The following is a 21,911-nucleotide window of genomic DNA, read 5'->3' as shown; positions in this document are numbered from 1 at the left end:
TCCCAGAGGTAATCCCCATGAAAATCGTTTCTCCCAAGCACTTAGGCCTGAAAAAAATACTCCCATATTTCCATGTGGTTTGGTTTGAAAGTCACATATTTTCATATGGTTTGGTTTCACCATAAGCTGATAAGCAAATGATATAATGATTTCACTTTTTAATAGCACTGTGCTGCTGCATCTCCATATCCTAAAAGAAAACAAATCTGTGAACTGCTTTTAAGAAAAGGAGCCAACATCAATGAAAAGACAAAAGAGTGAGTTCTCATTTCACCTTTTTATTCCACCCTGCTTCCAAGCAGCTCAGGACAGTTCTTCCATTAGTGGTTTGGAAATTGTCCAGTTTGTGATAAACACCATGATTGTAGATGCATACAACAGAACAAGTTAAGATTGGAAGAAAGTGAATCTAAATGCTGCCAAAGTCCTTCTGGCCATGTGAGATGAGAACTAGGGAGACAGGTGAAGCCTCTGGTTCATTCCACCGTGCAGACTTAGTTGCCTTAGAATGTGCTCACTGCATAACAAGTCAACTTCAAACCATGGTTTATGAAGCTATCTTGTTGAAACCATAGTTAACGTCAGCCATAATTCCAGGTGCAGGCAACATGACAAACTGTAATGAACTTGAAACAGAAGCAAAAGCTTCTGAACTACTTGGTTGCATGGAAGGAGGAGAAGGCTGAAGCTTGTTCTGGTTTATGGACTTCATGGTAAACTTTAACAGGACATGCAGATGTAGCCATTGACTTGTCGAAGGCCACACAAAGATTATTTTAATGTTGCTTTTATCAGTGTATAGTACCTTGCTATATTTTTATGAGAAGTGCAGTTTATAAATACTTAAATAAATAATGCATAATTGGAGTTCTCCCCAGTTGCAAACTGATGCTCTAGCCATTGTATTTGCATACTAATTATCAATTATCAGTCTAATAAAACTCAGTGGAAACTGTCATTACTTTTTTTAAATCAAGCTTCCTGACACCTCTCCATGTGGCAGCAGAAAAAGGTCATAATGATGTTGTTGAAGTAGTCATGAAACATGAAGCAAAGGTATGAGCCACTCAATTGTAATCAGGCATATTTTCATATATAATAAAGTAGAGAATTGCAAACCTGCAAATTTTGTAACTTACTCCTAATAATAACCTTCAGGCGTGTACCTTTTTGTGATTTCCCCAGCTGTTACATTCTTGGCATTATATAGAGACTAAGATGAAGATTTTTGGGAATGTTTGAACTCTTGATAAACAGTCCATTTTTGCTGTAAAGATGCTTTGCAGGCAATAAAATTTGCAAACCAACATTCCACACTGTAGTTTTTTGGTTTTTGTAAGTAGAATTCTTTCAGATGGTTCTTGAAAAATGTATTCTGCACACTTTTATGTTAATGATATTTTTAACATTCTGTGATCATCTCTAGGTCAATGCTTTGGATAACCTTGGGCAGACATCTCTGCATAGAGCAGCACACTGTGGTCATCTGCAGACCTGCCGCCTGTTGTTGAGCTCTGGATGTGATCCATCAATTGTGTCACTGCAGGGTTTCACAGCATCTCAGATGGGAAATGAGAGTGTTCAGCAGTTATTACAAGGTAACAATTTTAACACTTTTGCCTTGTCAGTGTATCGGCTACTTAAGCAATCTTTAGAATTTTTTTTCTGTTGGAACTGAAAAATAATTGATGTGTATGATTTGCAGTACCAGCAAATGTTTGCTGCACTACAAGCTAAAACTAATTCTGAAACCTTCATCCCTTGCGCCCACAGATTCTTCTCCACCTGATGAACATGCTGAAGGAACTTCAAAACAGAAAAAATGTCATGGGCAATTAATGGTGGCCTGTTTTCTTAGAATAGGTACAAATGGTTGGCCTTGCTTTTTCAGGCTAGGCTATTGCACAGTGTTAAAGTGGGGGAGTGTTGTCACTCTTCTTCAAGTGACCCCCTTTTCCAATTCAGAGACGAAGAGCGTAATGACTGGTGGTTCCCTTCTTTCTTTCATCTTGCTAAAGTTATGTCTACAGTATAAGATAGTGTGTTGCAGTTGCAACTTTAGTTGGCTGTTTCATGAACCTTTTTCATTCAGCTGGTGGTAATTATCTGACAGTTTGTGTATGTTAATACTGCATACTGTAATTCATTATGAAAAATACTTATGTCTCAGTAAAAATGTCAGGTTCAGTTCCAACAGCGCATGTCTAATTTTGCATTAATAATAGTTTTGCAGTTACTCGTTGTACCTGAGTTTCTCTAACTGGTAATTGAAAGTTTTGTTGGTATGTTCAGTTAAATTGTAAATTAAGCCTTTTGTCTAGGATAGTTAGATTTTTGTAGACTATGAGATCTCAAAATGGTATTCCTCTTAAGGGTTAGTATTAATGACTATTTATTATTGTCATCTGTGCTATTTGAACTTGGTTAAGTAACTTATACCCTCATTTATTTTATAGAAGGTGTCCCTTTAGGCAACTCAGAAGCAGATCGGCAATTGCTGGAAGCTGCAAAGGCAGGTGATGTGGACACAGTAAAAGTAAGTTTAGAAACGGATTGTGGCTTTTCTTTCTCTCAAAAATATGACATATATAAGTGTTGCAGGCTAATTTGTGAAGATTATTCTCAGGTCTTCAGAGATGAGAAAACGTTGAAAATGTAGATAACTATTTTAATTGCTTTGAAATACAAAATCATATAAAAGTTCTGATTTCAAGACAGTTGCTTTTTTTGGGTGGGGGAAGTTGGCTGAATATTTGGCTGAAGTAACGCGTGTCTCAACTGTTGTGTTCCTTAGAAGTTATGTACGGTACAAAGCGTGAATTGCCGGGATATTGAAGGCCGCCAGTCCACTCCACTCCACTTTGCAGCAGGATACAACAGAGTATCAGTAGTTGAGTATCTTCTGCAGCATGGTGCTGATGTTCATGCAAAAGACAAGGGGTAAATATTCCATTAAATAGCTCAAAGTGAATGTAGGGAGTGGAGCAGAGGGAGGAAGACAATTATCCATTCTTCTTTGTGTTAGTGCCTGACACATGTATTGGATCAAGAATGCTTTGGGTGGGGGCTATGCTTCAAATATTTTTTTCTAGAAAAAATAGGTATCATAGGGTACCATGGCTTATTCCCCCCCCACTCATAATCTTTTCATCATCTAAGTTTAGTTTCAGTATATAGATAACGCATTATCCACCACACAAGGCTAAATGTTCCCTCAAGCATATATTTAAATGTCTAGGAATCTTAGAATTCAAGTCCCCCTCTATACCTTCAGCGGCTTAACATTTGCAAAGCCTGGAACCCCAACAACTGGTGCTTCTAGCTGATGTCAACTTTACAAATTACAGAATTATGATGGCTGTATGATCTTTGTGTTGATCTTAAATATATACACTGCATTAATCTTCCCCAGTCTGGTGCCTATGCTGATCAGAATTGTAGTTCAAAAAATATGGAAGGTACTAGGTTGGGGAAGACTGCTTTGTAACTAGAGGCTATTTGAATTAAATGTATCTAGTTGACTAAAGTATTTGATTTATCTCCATATGAACACAAAATTCTTCATGCACTTATTTTTTCTGAAATAATTTTGTTTTTAATAACAGCTATACTTAACTGTATGTTTAGGTCAATCATTAGAAAATTGAGGTATTTTTTTAAGATACTGAAAACGTTAGCCAAAATTAAGGCACCCTGCCGAGTGATGCAAACACTGATGGATGTTTTTCCTTCATATTTTCAGAGGCCTTGTCCCTTTGCACAATGCTTGTTCTTATGGACACTATGAAGTGGCTGAACTGCTGGTTAAACATGGTGCAGTTGTCAATGTAGCTGATTTGTGGAAGTTCACTCCTTTACATGAAGCTGCTGCAAAAGGGAAATATGAGATTTGTAAGCTTCTGTTACAGGTGCGTCACATGGAAAACTGAAGCATGTTTCAGTTTCATTAGTTTGCTTATTTCCATTTTGTGGTATTAAATTTGTGTTTAAAGAAATGTTTCAAACTATCCCATGTTCTATATTAGAGCAGCTACCACAAGATTCACCTTGTGTTTGTTGCATTTAGAAGCAGTCCACTGTGTTTCATCTCTGCGCCGTATTGTTCCCATTCAATTCATTATTTGGGTTAAAATCTGAAGTTGTCTTTCATCCCCATGGATTATAATGGGGAATTAAGTGGATTAAGCCTGCTAAATGTTGGACAGACTTTCTACAGGAACCTTTAAAGGTGTTTGTGTGTTTGTTTATTTGATATACTGCACTTTCATATAAAATGTTGCAAGACTGTTTACAACTTTAAAACACAATACTACAGATCCCACCATCTCACTCACCCTCTGCTTTTCCCCAATCAGCTTGGTTTCATTTCTCAGGAAAGGGAAGGTGGGAGAATGATTGGCCATTTAACCTTTTGTGGGGTGGGGGTAATGAGGATGCTTGGAGAGTCCATTAGCCTCCTGAAGATGCCTTGTTAATAGCAGGACCCAAGTTAGCAACATGGAACCACAACCCAAATCACCTTCGTTTGCCTCATTAATTGGGGTACACATAGAGCTGGTGAGCATTCTTAGTATATTTGAATATTTGTTAATAGAGAAAGAAAGAATCAGCTGACAATGATACAAATCTTAAATATGTTTCTACTTGAGTTATGAAAGCTAATGAATGTGTTGTTGGGTTTTTTTCTTATTATCAACATAGCATGGGGCTGACCCCACAAAGAAAAACAGAGATGGGAACACACCATTAGACCTTGTTAAAGATGGTGACACAGATATTCAGGATCTCCTTAGAGGAGATGCAGCTTTGCTAGATGCTGCGAAAAAGGGCTGCTTGGCTCGGGTGAAGAAATTGTGCTCCCCTGATAATGTAAATTGCCGTGATACACAAGGCCGACACTCCACTCCGCTCCACTTGGCAGGTTGGTGTTACCATATTAATGCATTTGTTAAGGATCTGTCTTGGACTAGAACTTGAAAAGGGGTTATTTAAAGTAATTGGATTGTACTCAGCAGTTGCAAAAGCCAAAGGCAGATCCTCAGGCTAATCTTGCTTTTTTACTTCCTTTCCCCTGCAGTCTTCTGTACCCGCAAAAATTGCTATTTAGACAGTTACAATGGGTTACATCCAATCTTTCTCTTTTCTTTCTTTGCATTCCCCTTCACCCTGAAAAAAGAAATCTCTCCAAAGCATTGGAGGCCCAGTGGAAAAACATGGGCTGTATTGTTCTGTACCAAGGGAATTGAATTTGGCTTGAGAGATCTTACGAAAACCCCACCTGGTTTTAGGCAACCTTTCACACTCAGTGCAGTGCAGCCTACACTGTTCAGGAGGGCTTCCCTGAACCTCTGGAGAGGGGGCAGGAAAGGGGAAGAGAGATTGGATACAACCCAAAGAAATTGTCTCAATAGTAGAAAATAGCAAGAGTGACGGGTGACTGTGCAAGTCTAGTATCTCGGCCTTGTAAGCTTGCTAACAGCACCTCATGGGAATGGACGCACACACACAAGGCTGAACATGGAAGGCTATGTATGTGAAGCTTGTGTTTTGCCTTTGAGTTCGGCTTCTCCATCTCAGAGTATACATATAACCGTGTTTACTCTGCAATTAAAAAAAAAATAGTTCAGAACTTTATGGTTCAGGTAAGCTGGAAAAGAAGTTTGTTGATACATTTATAGTAATATTTTTCAGGTGCCTTTTGATAATCCATTAAAAAAAATTATTCTCTTGCTAGCTGGTTACAACAATTTGGAGGTTGCAGAATATCTGTTACAGCATGGAGCTGATGTAAATGCACAAGATAAAGGGGGTCTAATTCCTCTACACAATGCAGCATCCTATGGGGTAAGTATATCATAAACTCTATGGGAAGAAGTGAATGATTGAACCAGAAGATCTAAAATTTATTTGAGCACAAATCAATGTTTGCTGGTGTTTCCTTAAATACAGGATTGTGTGTTCATTCTCCCAGTATTTTGCCTGGATACAGCCCAGGGTGTATGAGAGTTTTCTAAACTTCATAATATTTGTGGAAAACAGTTCTTTTTCATAACTCAGTATTGAGTAATACACACACACACTAATACACACACACACACACACACACACACACACACACACACACACAGGTGTCCCTCATGCTGTTTCAACTCATGTGTATTTGCATGTTTAATTTCAGTGAATTCCAACTCAAGCTGTTGATTTTCACACCTATCTATTGAGAACTTGTAGTTAAAACTTATGTTGTTACTGCTCTGATTGTGTGTCTTTCCCCCCCACCCCCCAAATCTCACTCCAAAGAATATATGGGATAGAGGCATACTGCTAACAGACTAGAAGCAGTACTTCCGAAACCAGCTGCCACAGATGATTTTGGAGGGTGAGGGTCGACATTTTTAGTTACTAGCGCAACTCTAGTGAAGAAGGGAATCTAACCAGGATAGTTTAGATTGTGAGAAACTAAAGTTTACAGGCAAGATTAAGCCATTTCTTACTTTTATTTCCTGATCTGCTCTCTAATCCCAGAATACTTCGAAGGAATAGTTTCCAAATTAGGCTGATGGTCAGAACACCACAGAGGCAACGGTCTCTGTGGCTCTGTGAACCAAGTTATACACTTTGCTAATGCCCTGAATAAAGAAAGTGTATGAATACATTTGATTTCTTGCAGAACAAGTGTTCTTTGTACGAACATTGAGTGTATATACTATCATGGGCTTCCTAGATATGGAGATTACCCAGCATGATGTTCCCTAGGAAAGGCACTATCCAGACGTTGCCCATTCTAGTGACCATCATAACAGGTAATCTCCATAGCTATGTTCTACTCACAGTATTGTAAAACAGCCATGCTGTTAAGCATGCTGGTTGTTTACACACATGGGTAAAAGATTACATGAAGATGGGGCTAAAGAGCATGGAGTATGAACTAGAAGCTGTCTGCTCAAATCTCAACTTGGTATTGAGGTCATTTGATGGCCTTGGGCAAGAAGCTGTCTCTCTCTCCAGCAGGCTGTTCCCCAATGCCCCACAGTCTCCTTGTATAGAAAAAACAAAAAAAAAAATTCCTTCCAGTAGCACCTTAAAGACCAACTAAGTTAGTTCTTGGTATGAGCTTTCGTGTGCATGCACACTTCTTCAGATACACACTGTACCTGTATAGAGATGGAGACAACCAGTTGAATAAGAAAGGCATTTCTAGCAATATCATATCTCATATTAGAGCGTCCAAGACAGGGTGGCTATTTGAACAAACCATAAAACAGGGTGGGGCAAGCTGACCTGCGTGCAATGGTGGAGTACCAAGACTTGAACTGCCCTCTTTGTTTTGATGGAATGTATTTTGCAACGTTCACTTTTTAGGAAATCCAAAGGAAAATTGCAGCAAACGTTTCCCCCCCAAGGGTTGCACTACATAAATGTATTTTATTTTCCAGCATGTAGATGTAGCAGCTTTACTTATAAAGTATAATGCGTGTGTAAATGCTACGGACAAATGGGCTTTCACACCTTTGCATGAAGCAGCCCAGAAAGGAAGGACACAGCTTTGTGCCTTATTGTTGGCACATGGAGCTGATCCTACTCTGAAAAACCAGGAAGGACAAACGCCTTTAGACCTAGTCACCGTAAGTGATGGGATTTTTTGAGAAGTTTGCATTAGGCTTCAGTTCCTGGCAGTTCCTGACCCAGACATGAAATTTGAGAGATTAAAAACGTGGTGTTATTATGGTGGGCTGGAAGCTAAAAAGCAGTTCCCTAAAGTTGGGACTGAAGATGGACTCAAGGAATTTAGTTTAGGTGTGGCTTTTGGAAGTACATTTTTCAGAGAGGAGATAAACTATGTTATTCAATTTGTGCTCATTTACAAACATATTGCTTGATGTTATTACCTAGTATTTTCTGGGCTACTTTATGTCTTCAAGTTAAACTATTGATAGCGACCTGCCATTCACAGTTTGTGACTAAAAATGTCTAGGTCCAAAACTCGCAACACAGAATTTATTCCTTAGTAGAATGTTAAAGATAGCATCATTGTTCACTCTGTGGCACCCTAGGAGCTTGCAGTTTATATTGAGCCTAGGATCATAAGCATACTTTCCTGGAAGTAATCCTCTTGAACTTAAGGGGACTTCTGAGTAGGTATGTATAGGGCTGCTTTGCCAATCTTTCTACAATAGTGTTTGCCACATTAAAAAAAATGGTCTTTTTACCTTTTTAATGTGTGAGGTGGAGTACACTGCAAGTGAGTGATTTTTGTATAGGATTTGCCTCTAGGGTCATGCCTTTCATTGCATTGTAATTATACACAAGCAGACTCTGGATAAAAGTGATAATATATCTGGTGGTACTGGTAAATAGCAGAATGTAAGAAAACTTGGCTTCTTAGGATAGCTCAAGTAAAAGGCCACTCACTGTAAAGGTTACCTTGTATTCATATATGCTTGAATAAATTTCTGAATGTCTTAATGATATTCTAATTTTTTAAATTATTATTTTCAGGCAGATGATGTTAGTGCATTATTGACAGCTGCCATGCCACCTTCCGCCTTGCCATCTTGTTACAAGCCTCAGGTTATAAATGTATCTCAAAACACAGCATCTTCAGCAGATTCACTTTCTTCTGTTCCATCCAGCCCTTCTAATCTGTCTGCTGCCAGTAGCCTTGACAACTTGTCTGGTAGCTTTTCTGAACTTTCAGTTGTTAGTACAAGTAGTGCTGATGGGGCCGCTGGTTTGGAGAAGAAGGAAGGTGAGTCCTTCCTTTACTGATGAATTGGCTTACTCAGATGGGTGGATGATTTATGAAGAATTAGGACAGTCCCCACATTCATCAAAGACTGCAACATATACCAATGGTGCTACAAGTGGTATTCCTACCCACACCAGTTTCATTATTGCAGACAGATAGAATCTGATGTAACTTTAGGCACAGTAGTGCTCTGCAGGTCATTCAGTGAAAGGCATGTATGTGTGATTTGGATTTTAGATAAATAGATATATCCAAAAATGATCTTTTCTGTTTCTAAGATAGTCACATGCCAATACATTTTTTTTCAGGGCAACTTGATTAGCCATATGGTAGAAAGATTACTTGAATGTGAGGCTTATGTGTGTTAAATTTACGAATGGTTTCTCACACAATGCCCTCATCCTCCCAGTGCCATTCCTGTAGTTATTTCTGAAATAATTTTTTGTACTTCCACTTCGTTGGACTTATGTACAGGTTTGAGAAGATTTCCCTAAGAATAAATCGAGCTAAATATGTTTTATTTTGATTATATAGAATATAAGGTCAGCAAGTACTTTGATTTTATACTTAAAACATGCATTGTCTTCATTCACGGGTCAACCATAGTTAATGGTTTACTGGGATTGGGTCATTTTGCCCATTTTGCTACAGTCCCCAGCTTAATTGTGTTAAACAAAAATTCTAGTTTGGATGTGTTTCACTACACACAAACTATGATTTGTACCCAAAGTTTGTTCTTGACTTGCTGATCATAATTTTAATATTAACACTAAGCCACAGATTGTGGGTTTGTTTCTCTTGTGGGAAGGAGCACAGCAGGCAAAATCAGCATGCTTACTGCAGACTAGTGCCTATGGTTTACCATGAACTTGTAAAGTGTGCCACAGCATGTCCCAAGTGTTATTGGACCTGTATCCAGAAGATTGTTTCTAATTTATACTCTCGTGAACCTGCAGAAAAGATAAAATACACTTAGCCCTTTAATATGCAACTAATGTCCGCTTTTCTTATACAGTTTCAGGTGTTGATTTTAGCATAAATCAATTTGTGAGAAATCTTGGACTTGAACATCTAATTGACGTATTTGAGAGAGAGCAGGTGCGTAGCTTTATTGTTAGGGAAACAAGTTGCATGATGCAAATGTAAAATGAGAAATTTTAAATTGCGCGTGTGTGTGTGCGCGCGTGCATAATAGCTTCAGTTCTTAGCAACTTGAAGTTTTCCATGCTGAAGATCTGTGCTGTAACTGATGAGTTTAATGTGAAACTGCATTTATGTTACTTTTCTTTGTAGATAACATTAGATGTACTGGTTGAAATGGGGCACAAAGAATTAAAGGAAATTGGTATTAACGCTTATGGGCACAGACACAAAATAATAAAGGGAGTTGAAAGACTAATCTCAGGACAACAAGGTATGTTGCAGATGAAATTTTCGGGGTTGTGTTGCAAGTTGTGGAGGAAAAGAGGAAGGGAACATATTGATGTGGAGGTGTGGGCTTAATACCACTCAATGTCACCCTAAGTTTTTTGGGGGGGTTTTAGAGCATGTTTGTGATATGCAAGCTCATTTTTCTATAGTATCGGAACCAGGAAACCTTGCAAGCAGAAATTATTATGTATTACATGAATTCTGTGGCTTGAATCCAATAGTTTCATTAGCGCAAGGACTTCTTGCTTGCACAACAGAATTTGCACAGACTCCCCAAAAACCTGTTCCAGACTGTTGGGGGAAAAAACCCAGGACAGATTCAGGCGCAAATTGAGGGAAGAGAGAGGGGAAAGTTTAATTGTGCAACCAGAAGTCCTTCCACTAAGAACAGCTTTGTTAGATACAACTCTTAAGTTCTAAAATTATAACCTTATCTATTATATATTTTTAATTGAGCTGTATGTGTCTAAATATTACCTGTTGCATTTTCTCATAGGTCTTAACCCCTACCTAGCTTTGAATACTTCAGGTAGTGGAACAATCCTCATAGACCTATCCCCTGATGATAAAGAGTTTCAGTCAGTGGAAGAAGAGGTATATCTTTCGATTTATATTCCATATAAAAAATCTCACTGTTGTGTAATCAGATGTAATAAACTTCATTCATTCTTTCAGCCTTGGCTGATTCAGTGTTAAACACATGGTGCTCATCCTCATGTTATGTCTTTTAATTTTGTTATTAATCATTGTCCCCAACTGAGGAGACAGTATTACTTGAGATAAGATAGGCCAAGCAATTCTTGTGACTTTTCCAAATACCCTGAACTAACATAGTGCTGACATGTATTTGCTGTGGATGGGCAATTTTTTATTCAGCACAATGGAATCTAATAAAAGTTATTGTTAGAAAGTCTTTGTTTATTCCACTTCAGATGCAGAGCACTGTTCGAGAGCACAGAGATGGTGGACATGCTGGCGGGGTTTTCAACAGATACAACATCCTAAAGGTAACTGATTGGTGTGTCTGTCACCAAGAAGTCATTGTTTGTGCTATCAGTTCTTGCCCTTGCCCTTGAATTAATTGTGCAGTCTGGAAAGTAGAAATATATACTGTGCCAAGGAAACAAAAACTGGATTTGTAATGAATTAGAAACAAATGTGCAACTTTCAGTTTATTGACAATGCTGTCAGTAGGCTGTTAAAGAAATAGAAACACTTCAGTAGGAAGAAAACTAAGATGAGTTGTGGCATTAATAAATGTTATTATGGCCTAAGATGTCATGGTCTAGAGGCCATGGGTGATTTCCAGTGAAATACTTACGTTAGCCCAAGGACTTCTGGGTGTGAATGAAACTTCTCGTCCCTCTCCACATACATCCCTAAATCTGTTCTTGGGGATTCCCCCCACCCCACCCTCCTTACACTAATGGAACTGCTTTTCTGGATACAGTTCTGTTTCATCAAATGCATAAAGTGTAATCCTGAAATGCATGCTTGCATACACACACATACACATATGCAGACACACATGGGGGTTGTAAGGAAGTGTGGTTAGAGAAAAATTAAATACAAAAAGTACAGATAGTGGCAGTTCGGTTAGAATATGTGCAAGAGAAGAACAATGATATTGTACAACAATGTGATAGATGATAAAGCAAGCATCTTGACGTTATTAACTAGCATTTATAGTGAGAAAAGAACTAATTCTCTGTATTCAGGGCAAAATCAAGAAAGTTGAATTTCTTAGTTGTAATTCCTTTTCCTAAGCAGATTTGTGGAAATTGCTTATACTTCAGACAACTGAAGAAAACTAATTGTGAATTCTTGATTTTCTGCCCTTTTAGATACAAAAAGTATGTAACAAAAAGCTCTGGGAAAGATACACTCACAGGAGGAAAGAAGTTTCTGAAGAGAATCATAATCATGCTAATGAAAGGATGTTGTTCCATGGTATTTCAAATTATTTTTTTCTCATGTCCAGTCATTACTATTGATAATGTTCTGCTTTTTTTTTAAATTCTGAAATTTGAAATGATCTGCAGTTCAACTCCAAATAATGTTTAGCATTAAAGGCTTTTAAAACTCATAAATATTATTGACCAGTAGCTACTATGTAATTTCATATTGTTAATATTTTACTGGTATTTGTACAATACTGTTAGCATTAAGTGCCTGGAAAAGAGAAGAACCGAAAAACCTCTAAAAATGGCATTGTGTGCTTAAATCTCTTCTCAAATCTGGGATTATATTATACAGAACAATTTATAGATTTTTTTCATTGAGATTTCCATTACAATTGAGCATTAAAAGCCTAAAAAGCTGAGTGAACATAAAAATACTGGTTTTTAATGCTCAGCTGTTTTCGCCTTTTTGTTCTGCTCTTTTTAGTTGTCTTTGTTTGCCACTATTTAATAATTGTGTGTTTATTATATACACCCACACACACCAAATATTCTCCCTCAGTATGATAACACAGAAAGCAATAAGGAGAGGCAGGTGGGGTATATAGTTTTCCAGCAAGTGTAATTGTGAAAGGCCCATTATTGTGAGCAAAGAGACTGGGCAAAAGCACTTTATCCCCAAAAGATGGTTGTCACAAAGAGCATGCCAGTCATCAACTATGCCAGGCACCTGTCTATCCTGTTAATTTACAGTTGCAGCCTGATATACATCAGTGCATCCTAGATCTACTTTGTGAGTCTCAAGGGTCATTTCTCCTGACTGCAGCATCCCTACCTGAAACAGGATTTTTGGTTGCCAGTCATGCCTCCTTTAGTGTCAAACCATCCCCAGATAGCACAGTGGTGATGTGTTTGCAGGCCTAAAGCAAACCTCTCCTGTGATATTATAGCAACACTATTAATGGGATTTATGGACCAGGCTTGGTGCCAAAACTTGTGCAAGCAACAGCAAGGCACTCCTGATTTTGTATCCCCACCCCCCCTTTTTTTGCTTCCCCCTCCCCCTAATGTATTCAGTTGGACAGTGCTTCTGATTTTGTTGTAATAAAACTGTCACTGCAGTATTTCCCTGGATAGTGATGAGTATTATTTACAAGATGGTAGAATATTCAGTGCTAAGAACATATATACAGTGGTACCTCTGGTTGCGAACGGGATCCGTTCCGGAGGCCTGTTCGCAACATGAAAAGAACGCAACCTGCAGCAGCGCGTCTGCACGCGTGCGGGTTGATATTCACCGCTTCTGTATGCGCTGACGTCATTTTGTGCTTCTGCGTATGCGCGAGTGGCGAAACCCGGAACTAACCCTTTCCAGTACTTCCGGGTTGCCGCGGGACGTAACCTGAAAGAACGTAACATGAAGCAAACGTAACAGGTATGACTGTAATAAAGACTAACACTTTTTATTATAATGTACTCACAGGCTCCCCTTTTGTGAATGCAATTATTCATAAAGGTTTTGACGAGAGGCATGCATACATAGGCGGAATGTTTGGAGCAGGAATTTATTTTGCTGAAAATTCCTCCAAAAGCAACCAGTATGTGTATGGTATTGGTGGTGGCACTGGTTGCCCAATTCACAAAGACAGATCTTGTTACGTCTGCCATAGGTAAGTTGTAGTAAAAGTTGTTTGACCTGGTTTTTAATCTTTGTGATCACGTTGGTGTAGCCCACTCTGGAACCTTGCGCTGAAGGGCGGGCAATAAAATAAACAACCTAACAGACCTAAAATGAATTGTACTAAAAATTGTAGGAAGACTCATCATTGCTTATTTAGTGAATGTATATGTTACTTTTCTGACACATCTCTCATGAGAGAGGATACAGAGTTACAGTGGGTCTGAGAAGGGAACGTTAGTCCTGTTGCTTGAGTTGCTTCTGCCTGTGCAGACTCTGGATCCAATCCATCATTTACATCTATAAAATCAAGGTAGAAGGTTTCTGTCTTGTTTGTCCCTAGTGTCTCTATCAGCACAGCTATCAACCCAAAAAATGAGTGCATATTATGTTACTTGCAACCAAGTAATGTTTGCCAGATGAGGAAAAAGTAGTATTGACTATTAAAACCTTGTATGTCTGCTTCCGCATAAGAACCTTAATTTCTCTACATTGGATAGGTGATCTTTTAATTATCCAATTTTGGTCAGAATCTGTAAAAGTTAAAATTAGTTTAAGTTCACTGGAAAAAATAGACTTAAAATATGCCTGGTTCAGTGTTGGATTGTCATGGAGAAAGTGGCCTGCTACCTATGTGGGGTAAGGGTAAAGATACCAACTTTTCTCACACCTGTCCAAATTGTAGCTGGAATATCATGTCTGAATTTTTAGCCACCCATTTATGGTTTTATGGATTGTAGTGAGCCCTTAAACTGTGAGTTTTATATTAGCAAGCATTCCCTTTTTAAGTTTTATCTGTGTTGGAGTCCTAGCCAGATCGTTAGCAGTTTGTTGCCTTTTCATTCATGAGACTCTTAATCTCAGGTTCGTGGGTTCAAGACACACGTTGGGCAAAAATATTCCTTCATCACAGGAGGTTGGACTAGGTGGCCCTTATGGCCCCTTCCAACTCTACAATTCTATGAAAAGCTAAGGCAATATCCTTTAAGCTACATAGTGTTCTTTAATCATGTACTTTAACACATTTTTGTTATGTGATCAGAATTTCTGAGAGAACAGTGTGGAGAACAAAAATAGGTGTCTTGGTGTTCTTGGATCAAACTCAATATTAAGAGGATATGGATAATACTCAAGTAAAAGTAATGCTTATTTGCATATTAAGAAATGGTATTGCTTGTTTATTTTTGCCTTTGCACATTTATAAGTAAAGGGTTTGTTTTCTTTAATATAGGCAGTTGCTGTTTTGTCGTGTTACATTGGGCAAGTCTTTTCTACAGTTCAGTGCAATGAAAATGGCTCATTCTCCTCCAGGACACCATTCAGTTACTGGGCGGCCTAGTGTAAATGGACTAGCTTTAGCAGAATATGTCATCTACAGAGGAGAGCAGGTAGTGTATTTTAGTTTCACTTTCTAAACACGGTTTTCCTTAAATTTGAAGGTTGGTATTCATAGGCATCTTGGATTTTTATATCTCGCCTTCCAGTTTGTTTAATAAGAGAAATAGCTTTTTGCAACAAAAACCTGCACATGTCTACTCCGTAGTGGGTTCCATTGATTTCAGTGGGATTAACTCCCAAGTAAGCACATAGATTGCAGCCTGAAGCCGTGAGAGTTCTTCACTTGCTCAGAAGTGCATGGTACTTTTAGCTATTTTGTCCTTACTATAAGCACTTATTTTTCATCACAATCATTATTCCCATAACATGTTTACAGATGACAGAGAATAATAAACATAATTTCATATTTCAGGCCTATCCAGAATATTTGATTACGTACCAGATTATGAAACCTGAAACTGCCACAGAAGCTTGAAACCCCAGATGTTTTGCAGAGATCAAAATGAAGAGTACACTGAATTGCTGAAAAAATGTATCCTACCCCCACAGCATTGTGGTAGAAAATGTGAATAAAATCTAACATTTTGACTTAGTAAAGCTTTAATAAATATATAGTAAGTTTTCTAAAATTTCAGAAACTTCCTTTTTTCAGCACTTTAACAGATCTCATTCCAGGTGATACTGGGTTTGTCTGTACTAAGTTATAAAACATTAACTTGAACTTTGTTTTCTATATGCTGTTACAGTGAAATCTTAACAAATTGTATTGCTATATAGGAACTCATTTTACTAATACTGTGTTCTTTAAAACACTACATTTACACTGAGTAAAATTGTATTTGTAAAACCTGTAAATAAGAGCTTTTCTACTAGCCTGGTATTTATTTACATTGGTTTTGTAATATAAAGTGTTTCACAGCCACAACATATGCAAATATTCCCCCACCCAAATGTTGCATTACTCATCTGCATTTCACTATCCATGAGAATTGGGAACCCCATGTAATTTGCCAATCAAATAGAAACATACACATGATTTTAGCTAAGTAAGCAGAGTTTAGTGGAGGAAATGCCCCAGCAGTCATTAAGTCATATGCATTCCTGAGAAACAGAACATTCCAATTCCTCAACAGATCCTCCACAGGGTGTCTATTGGAGGAGGTAAATAAACTTTATACACATGGTGCAGTTAAACCTTTGGGCACCCATTTCATACAAAGGCAATATATTTTGTAATGAGCCAATCTATATCTATACCTCTAGCAGTACAAAGCTAAGCGTAGAGATGCAATGAGATCAAATTTCTTTTTGCATGTAGGACTCCGTGAGTGAAGTCTGCTGTCTACAGTTTAGCTAACCAACTTCCTGTAAGACATGTTCTGCTCATTGTAGACGGTAGCTGGATTTCCCCATGAAAGTCACTGGAGGCAAAAAGGCAGAAAAGGAAGTACTCACATCTCCTCAAGGCACTGTCAACTTTTTTCACACCCTCTCCTAACATCTGTTTTCCTTATTTCAATTCCATCTAGGATTACCCATTTGTTTCAGAGTCTCTTACGTAAATGTAAATAATCCCACGTTTCATTTGTCCACTTCTTTAATTAAGCATTTCAATGGGAGTTCTTCAACATTGTGACCCATAATGTAATTTAATTGTGGATCATTATCACATTAGGGTTTAAGAGAGATTGCCAAGACTGCTTGGGCTGTCTGATTCATATGGGGACTTGAGACTTGAGTCCTAAACAATTGCATTGCACATGAAGTCAGTGCATGGATAGTTATAAAATCATGTGGGAAATATAGTAAATATCACTTTTATGTGATTGCTCCTGCAAGCAATACAAAAATATAAAGGGGTCTTGATTTGTATGGTACTATATCACTGCATGTTTTCCACTCGCTAGCTTAATTAAATGCTGGATCGAGTGTTCATGCAAAATCTGCTAACTATCATTTAAGCACTGAGATAATTCATTTCATTGCTGAAAATACTTCATTCTTTGTGAATGATTATTTAATGTGATGTAAATTATTGTGGTATGGGTAGCATTTTAAATGGTACCACAAGATTGGTTAGAATGGTTTTTTGTTTTTAATTTTGCATGACATACCTTGCTTTTTCTGAAGTAATGGTTTTGCTTGTGTTGACTTGAGGTGAAATTCCAGCCTCCTGTGCAATTAGTGCTTTACTCATCTTGAAGTGTCTTACCTGTATTGTACGACATTCCATTCCGTTCAGCTCCAAATAAACTTCATTCACAAACTTTTTGGTATGGTTGCATCATTACAATTAAGCGTGGCAAAAAGGGCAGCGACCCACCAACAGCAAACATTCCCCCCCCCCAAACTCTGGAGTTAAGTTCACTTGCAAATTATATTTACTCACTGCCTGTTATCTTGCTTGAAGGCTGCATTGCTGTGGCCTGGCCCTACTGCCCATATTTCTGCACAGGAAGAGGGGAAACCAAATTAATTCTGACAGGACTGTCAGGAGCAAGTGAAGTAGTTGTTTTGGAAGTCCTTGTTCTTCAAGTAGCAGGATTCCCTGTACAGAATGAGATTTAAAGTGACCTCCCCCTAAAGTTGGCTATACAAAGGAATAATCATGTTTCCCCAATCTTTGAGTTGCTCTTTGGACCATAGCTATGTAGGATAGGCACAGTCACACAAAAGGACATTTCTATTCAGAAGTTACTCACTTTTGCCAAACGACACTAAATCTTGTGATTATTGTAATTAACCCCCTTCACGCTTCCATATCCTTGATGGTGTGGGTGAGCTTGCTTTGCTCTCCATGCTCACCTATGTAAAGTAGCCTCAGACACTTAGGCCTGAATGGGAAGTTTTACATTAGTTCAGCTATAACATCATCCCAGTGTTCTAATAAGTGGTTAGCATTGTTGCAATGCTGCCACTTTTGCTTGACGATTCTCTCAAAAAGTGATTTGTAATAGTGCTTGCACAGTAGCTGCTTTTGTAGCATTCCTGGAAATACTTGGTTCTGGAGAATTTCACTTCCTCAGAAAGCTGACATGCACACAGGAGAAATGTAATTGTTACAGAAATTGTATGCCCAGCACTTCCTAATAGTACAGCTTTTTGTGTTTTCTATTTTTGCACTAGGGGGCACTAGATCCCAACATTCAAATGTGCTGGGGATCGACTCCTGATGTCTTAGGTCTGTAGTCACTGGAGGAACTATAGAAAGCAGAATTATGTCCTTTTATTTTTACTGTGTTACTTTAATAGATAAAATAGGAAGGAGTCAGCATTTCTCCTAATTCTCCAGTAAAAAGAAATAAAACCTCCCACTTTACACTGTTCTGCCCAAGCAGCAGAACTGAGATACATAACAATATTTTTAAATGCTAAAGATTTTTTAAAATTAATAATATTAAAATTATTGTAGATTTTGCACCCATCTTTTATAAAATAACTTAGTGGGCTGCCCATATGGGACTCAACCCCATTAAATACAAGGAGACTAGCTTCTGAATAGACCACTGTATAGTGGTACCTCAGGTTAAGTACTTAATTCGTTCTGGAGGTCTGTTCTTAACCTGAAACTGTTCTTAACCTGAAGCACCACTTTAGCTAATGGGGCCTCCTGCTGCCACGCCGCCAGAGCGCGATTTCTGTTCTCATCCTGAAGCAAAGTTCTTAACTCGAGCTACTATTTCTGGGTTAGTGGAGTCTGTAACCTGAAGCATATGTAACCCAAAGCGTATGTAACCCGAGGTACCACTGTATTTATCATAAGTTAACTACACACTGGATTCTTAATGACTAACTGGAGCTCTGCTACTTACTGTGTAGTTGTATTTGTAGGGCGTACCTTATCTCAGACAAAAGAGGAAAGATGCATCTTGTTTGGAAAAAACGGAAGGGGCAAGGAATCTAGAACAGCCATGTTTACTGGAAATGGTCAATTAGGCTTTGGGTACTCATGTTTTCCAAGTAACGTGGGAGCTGCAGCAAGGCTGATCTTCCCCGTGTCAACAGGATGAGACCTTGATGTGACTTCCCTGCTCCCAGTCACAGTTTCACTTGATCTGCTCTTGCATTTGCACAGAGCATCTCATGCTAACCCCACGGCCAGTGCCGGATTTATGTATAAGCTAAACAAGCTATAGCTTAGGGCCACACTCTCTTGGGGGCCCCAAAAAAAGTTAAAGGGAAAAAAAACCTGGATGTACATTTCCAAAATATAAGATAAAAAACCAAATAAACTAAAATCTACATACAGCAACAGTGTTTTGTGTTGTGTAGGCTCCTATGATGTAAGTAATGGGACCTAGCTGCTAGCCTGCTCCCTAAAATATCACTGGTTTGCTCATTTCTATATATAGGGTGCCTACATCCTGCATGGACTGGATGCACGGCAACATGTACAAATAGCTTTAGATACCTATTAGGTCCATAAATTACAATATAGCATATATTCAACACAAAAAACAGCAACAATATGTTGTTGACAAAGGACAGCTGGACGTATATATGGCCCCATTACCTTCAGTAGCTTAGGGCCTCATCAAACCCAATTCCGGCCCTGCCCGTGGCGCCAGAAAGAGCAGTGTTGCTGTAGCTCCCATGCTGTCACGTGACACAATGGCCCAGCTTTAACATCCATAGTATTTTGAGGTAAGTTCACCATTCAGTTTCATCTATCCTGCTACCCTTCTTGGCCTCTTCTTTTTGGAACCCTCTTGCAGAAGAGCTCAGGTGGGGCTGCCACTTTCTTCCATAAATCCCTTCGTCAAAACCCACTTTCCCCATGAAGCTAACCCAAAACAGGTTGCTGCCTGAGGTAAAAGAGAAGATGGCGCCTCCCCACTTCAAACTACAAAAGCCAACCAGACTGGTCGTTGAAATTTGTTTCAAATGTGCTGCCTGAGGTAGTGGCCTCTCACTGCCTAATGGTAGAGCTGGTTCTGACACCTGCACTCTTATCCCCGCTTGAAACAAAGTATAATAATGTATGTTTAGGGAAGTTTTTAATGTTTTGTTGAAAGCCGCCCAGAGTGGCCGGGGAAACCCAGCCAGATGGGCGAGGTAGAAATAATAAATTATGGTGATGTCTGCATTCATTAATATACGTCCCCAATCAGAATAAATGGGTGTGGTGTTTCATATTTTTATTTTTTAAAATATCTCAAATAGTTTTTAAATGTTTTGTATACGAAACTGCTTTTAATTGCTTTTACATTTTGCTTTATGGCTGTAACTTGTGTCATTTGTTTTATAATTGCATATTTTATTGTTATAACATTATGGTAGCTGCCTTATTGTAAAGGGCAAATAAAATTTGATTATGATATGACAGAACAAATGATGCTTATCGCCACTCAAGCAGAATAAGCACCCCATCATGACATGAAGGATAATGTGAAATTAGCCTATTCTTCCAGAGGTCTGCTATATACCTCATAGACTCATTTAACAGCAAGTTAATTTCAGAAAAAACATGGCTGCTCTTTGCTTTAAAAACACTTAATGCTGGTGCGAAACACTTGAATTTACAACCTTAGAAAACCAAGTAGCTTTCAATTTAACAGTTAACATGAACTTTTGAAAACTCGGGTCTTTTAACTGCATGTAAGTTTTCCACCCACAGGTATATATACCAAAGGTCAAAGTATTCTTGTCAGAAAAACCCAACAACTCTGGCGGCAAAACGAGAAGCCCATAGCTCAGTATGCCGAAGCCAGCACAAGAGAGACCACCAGTTCTGACAATCCGTCATTCACGTTTCCCACTGTTTGGCTCTATTGAGGCAAAATGTGAGAAGCTGCTCCCAAGTCCTCCCCACACAAAGCTCTTTATGAGTCTTTACTGAGGCGTGATCCAGGCAGCTACGCTGAAGTTGCCAGCCTGAAAGCAGCCCCCTCCTCGTGGCATTTGGCAGGCTGGCTTTGGGAGGAGGATAGATTTATGAGTTGTAAAAGATGGGCAAATTAAAGTCCTGGGCATTCTTGATGGGATTAGACTTTCTAGGGCATGGCATATATTTGCATATGGCTCTGACTTAGCACATTAGCATTGTCTTCCTGGCTCATTTTAATACGCTTCCCAGCCTCACTTCCCTGCCTCTTCACCCATTCGCCCACTCCCTCTCACAGCAGCTCCTCTCACATCCTTTTGTTGCCTACCAAGATAGTAAATAACGGAGAGGCCACCTTCGAGTTCCAGTCAGGAGCGTGGGGGGTTTTTTTGAGCCTGCCGATCTTCACTTAACTGCTGAATTAAAAATGAAGAAGCCCTACATTTTCACAGAAGTATTCCGGTTTCAAAGCCCCATTTCATGTTACCACATGCCTGTTAATAGAGGTTCCATAATGCTCCCCCTACATACATGATTGTCATTGCTGTTGCAAGGGCCTGAGAGACTAGTCAGTGCTATGAAGAGAGCCGCTCTGAACACCCAGGGAAAGTGCTGTACAAATGGTAAATAATATTATAAATCCTTGCTTTAAATAAATAAATAAATCCCCAGCCCCACCTCTAATAAAAAACACCGTGTTTTCTTCTGGGTCATACGAAGTTTGTGTCTCTTTCAATTTCCCCTCTGGTATAATTAATTTGAACCTCCGCCCAGGCCCCCCAATAACTCTTTTCATTGATGGCGCTGAATACTGGAATGTATCAACCAGGAGATGAAGAACCTGTGTGTCTTATGTTGTTGGACTACAACTCCCATAACCCCTGACCATTGGTCAGCATGCTGGCTGGGGCTCATGGGAATTGGAGTCCAACAAGATCAGGGCGGGGGGGGGGGGACAGCTGTTCCGATCTCTGGTTTAAGCTAACATGT

General features: G+C 38.9%; 1 protein-coding gene across 7 annotated transcripts in view; it reads left to right on the top strand.

Moving 5' to 3' along the window:
- The window catches only part of TNKS2 (tankyrase 2), a 30,934-nt gene extending 13,571 nt beyond the window's left edge, over nt 1–17,363 (top strand). The window contains exons 10-28 of one of the 7 annotated variants that reach the window (XM_083614069.1): nt 166–257; nt 978–1,056; nt 1,427–1,598; nt 1,774–1,863; nt 2,457–2,536; nt 2,795–2,940; nt 3,743–3,908; nt 4,702–4,921; nt 5,735–5,844; nt 7,437–7,625; nt 8,500–8,749; nt 9,765–9,847; nt 10,043–10,163; nt 10,677–10,774; nt 11,113–11,187; nt 12,025–12,130; nt 13,565–13,751; nt 14,991–15,147; nt 15,510–17,363. In XM_083614069.1, the coding sequence (XP_083470195.1) occupies nt 166–257; nt 978–1,056; nt 1,427–1,598; nt 1,774–1,863; nt 2,457–2,536; nt 2,795–2,940; nt 3,743–3,908; nt 4,702–4,921; nt 5,735–5,844; nt 7,437–7,625; nt 8,500–8,749; nt 9,765–9,847; nt 10,043–10,163; nt 10,677–10,774; nt 11,113–11,187; nt 12,025–12,130; nt 13,565–13,751; nt 14,991–15,147; nt 15,510–15,572 (2,484 nt within the window). In that variant the 3' untranslated portion in view covers nt 15,573–17,363. The remainder of the gene's footprint in view (nt 1–165; nt 258–977; nt 1,057–1,426; nt 1,599–1,773; nt 1,864–2,456; nt 2,537–2,794; nt 2,941–3,742; nt 3,909–4,701; nt 4,922–5,734; nt 5,845–7,436; nt 7,626–8,499; nt 8,750–9,764; nt 9,848–10,042; nt 10,164–10,676; nt 10,775–11,112; nt 11,188–12,024; nt 12,131–13,564; nt 13,752–14,990; nt 15,148–15,509) is intronic. The other 6 variants (XM_083614070.1, XM_083614072.1, XM_083614071.1 and 3 more) reach the window with 6 other exon arrangements.
- Nucleotides 17,364–21,911: the final 4,548 nt, after the last annotated feature.

Source organism: Podarcis filfolensis, assembly GCF_964270895.1.
Source record: "Podarcis filfolensis genome assembly, chromosome: 5".
Classification (NCBI taxonomy): domain Eukaryota; kingdom Metazoa; phylum Chordata; class Lepidosauria; order Squamata; family Lacertidae; genus Podarcis; species Podarcis filfolensis.
The sequence above is the reverse complement of the archived record's forward strand: the minus strand, read 5'-3'. Positions and strand labels throughout refer to the sequence as shown.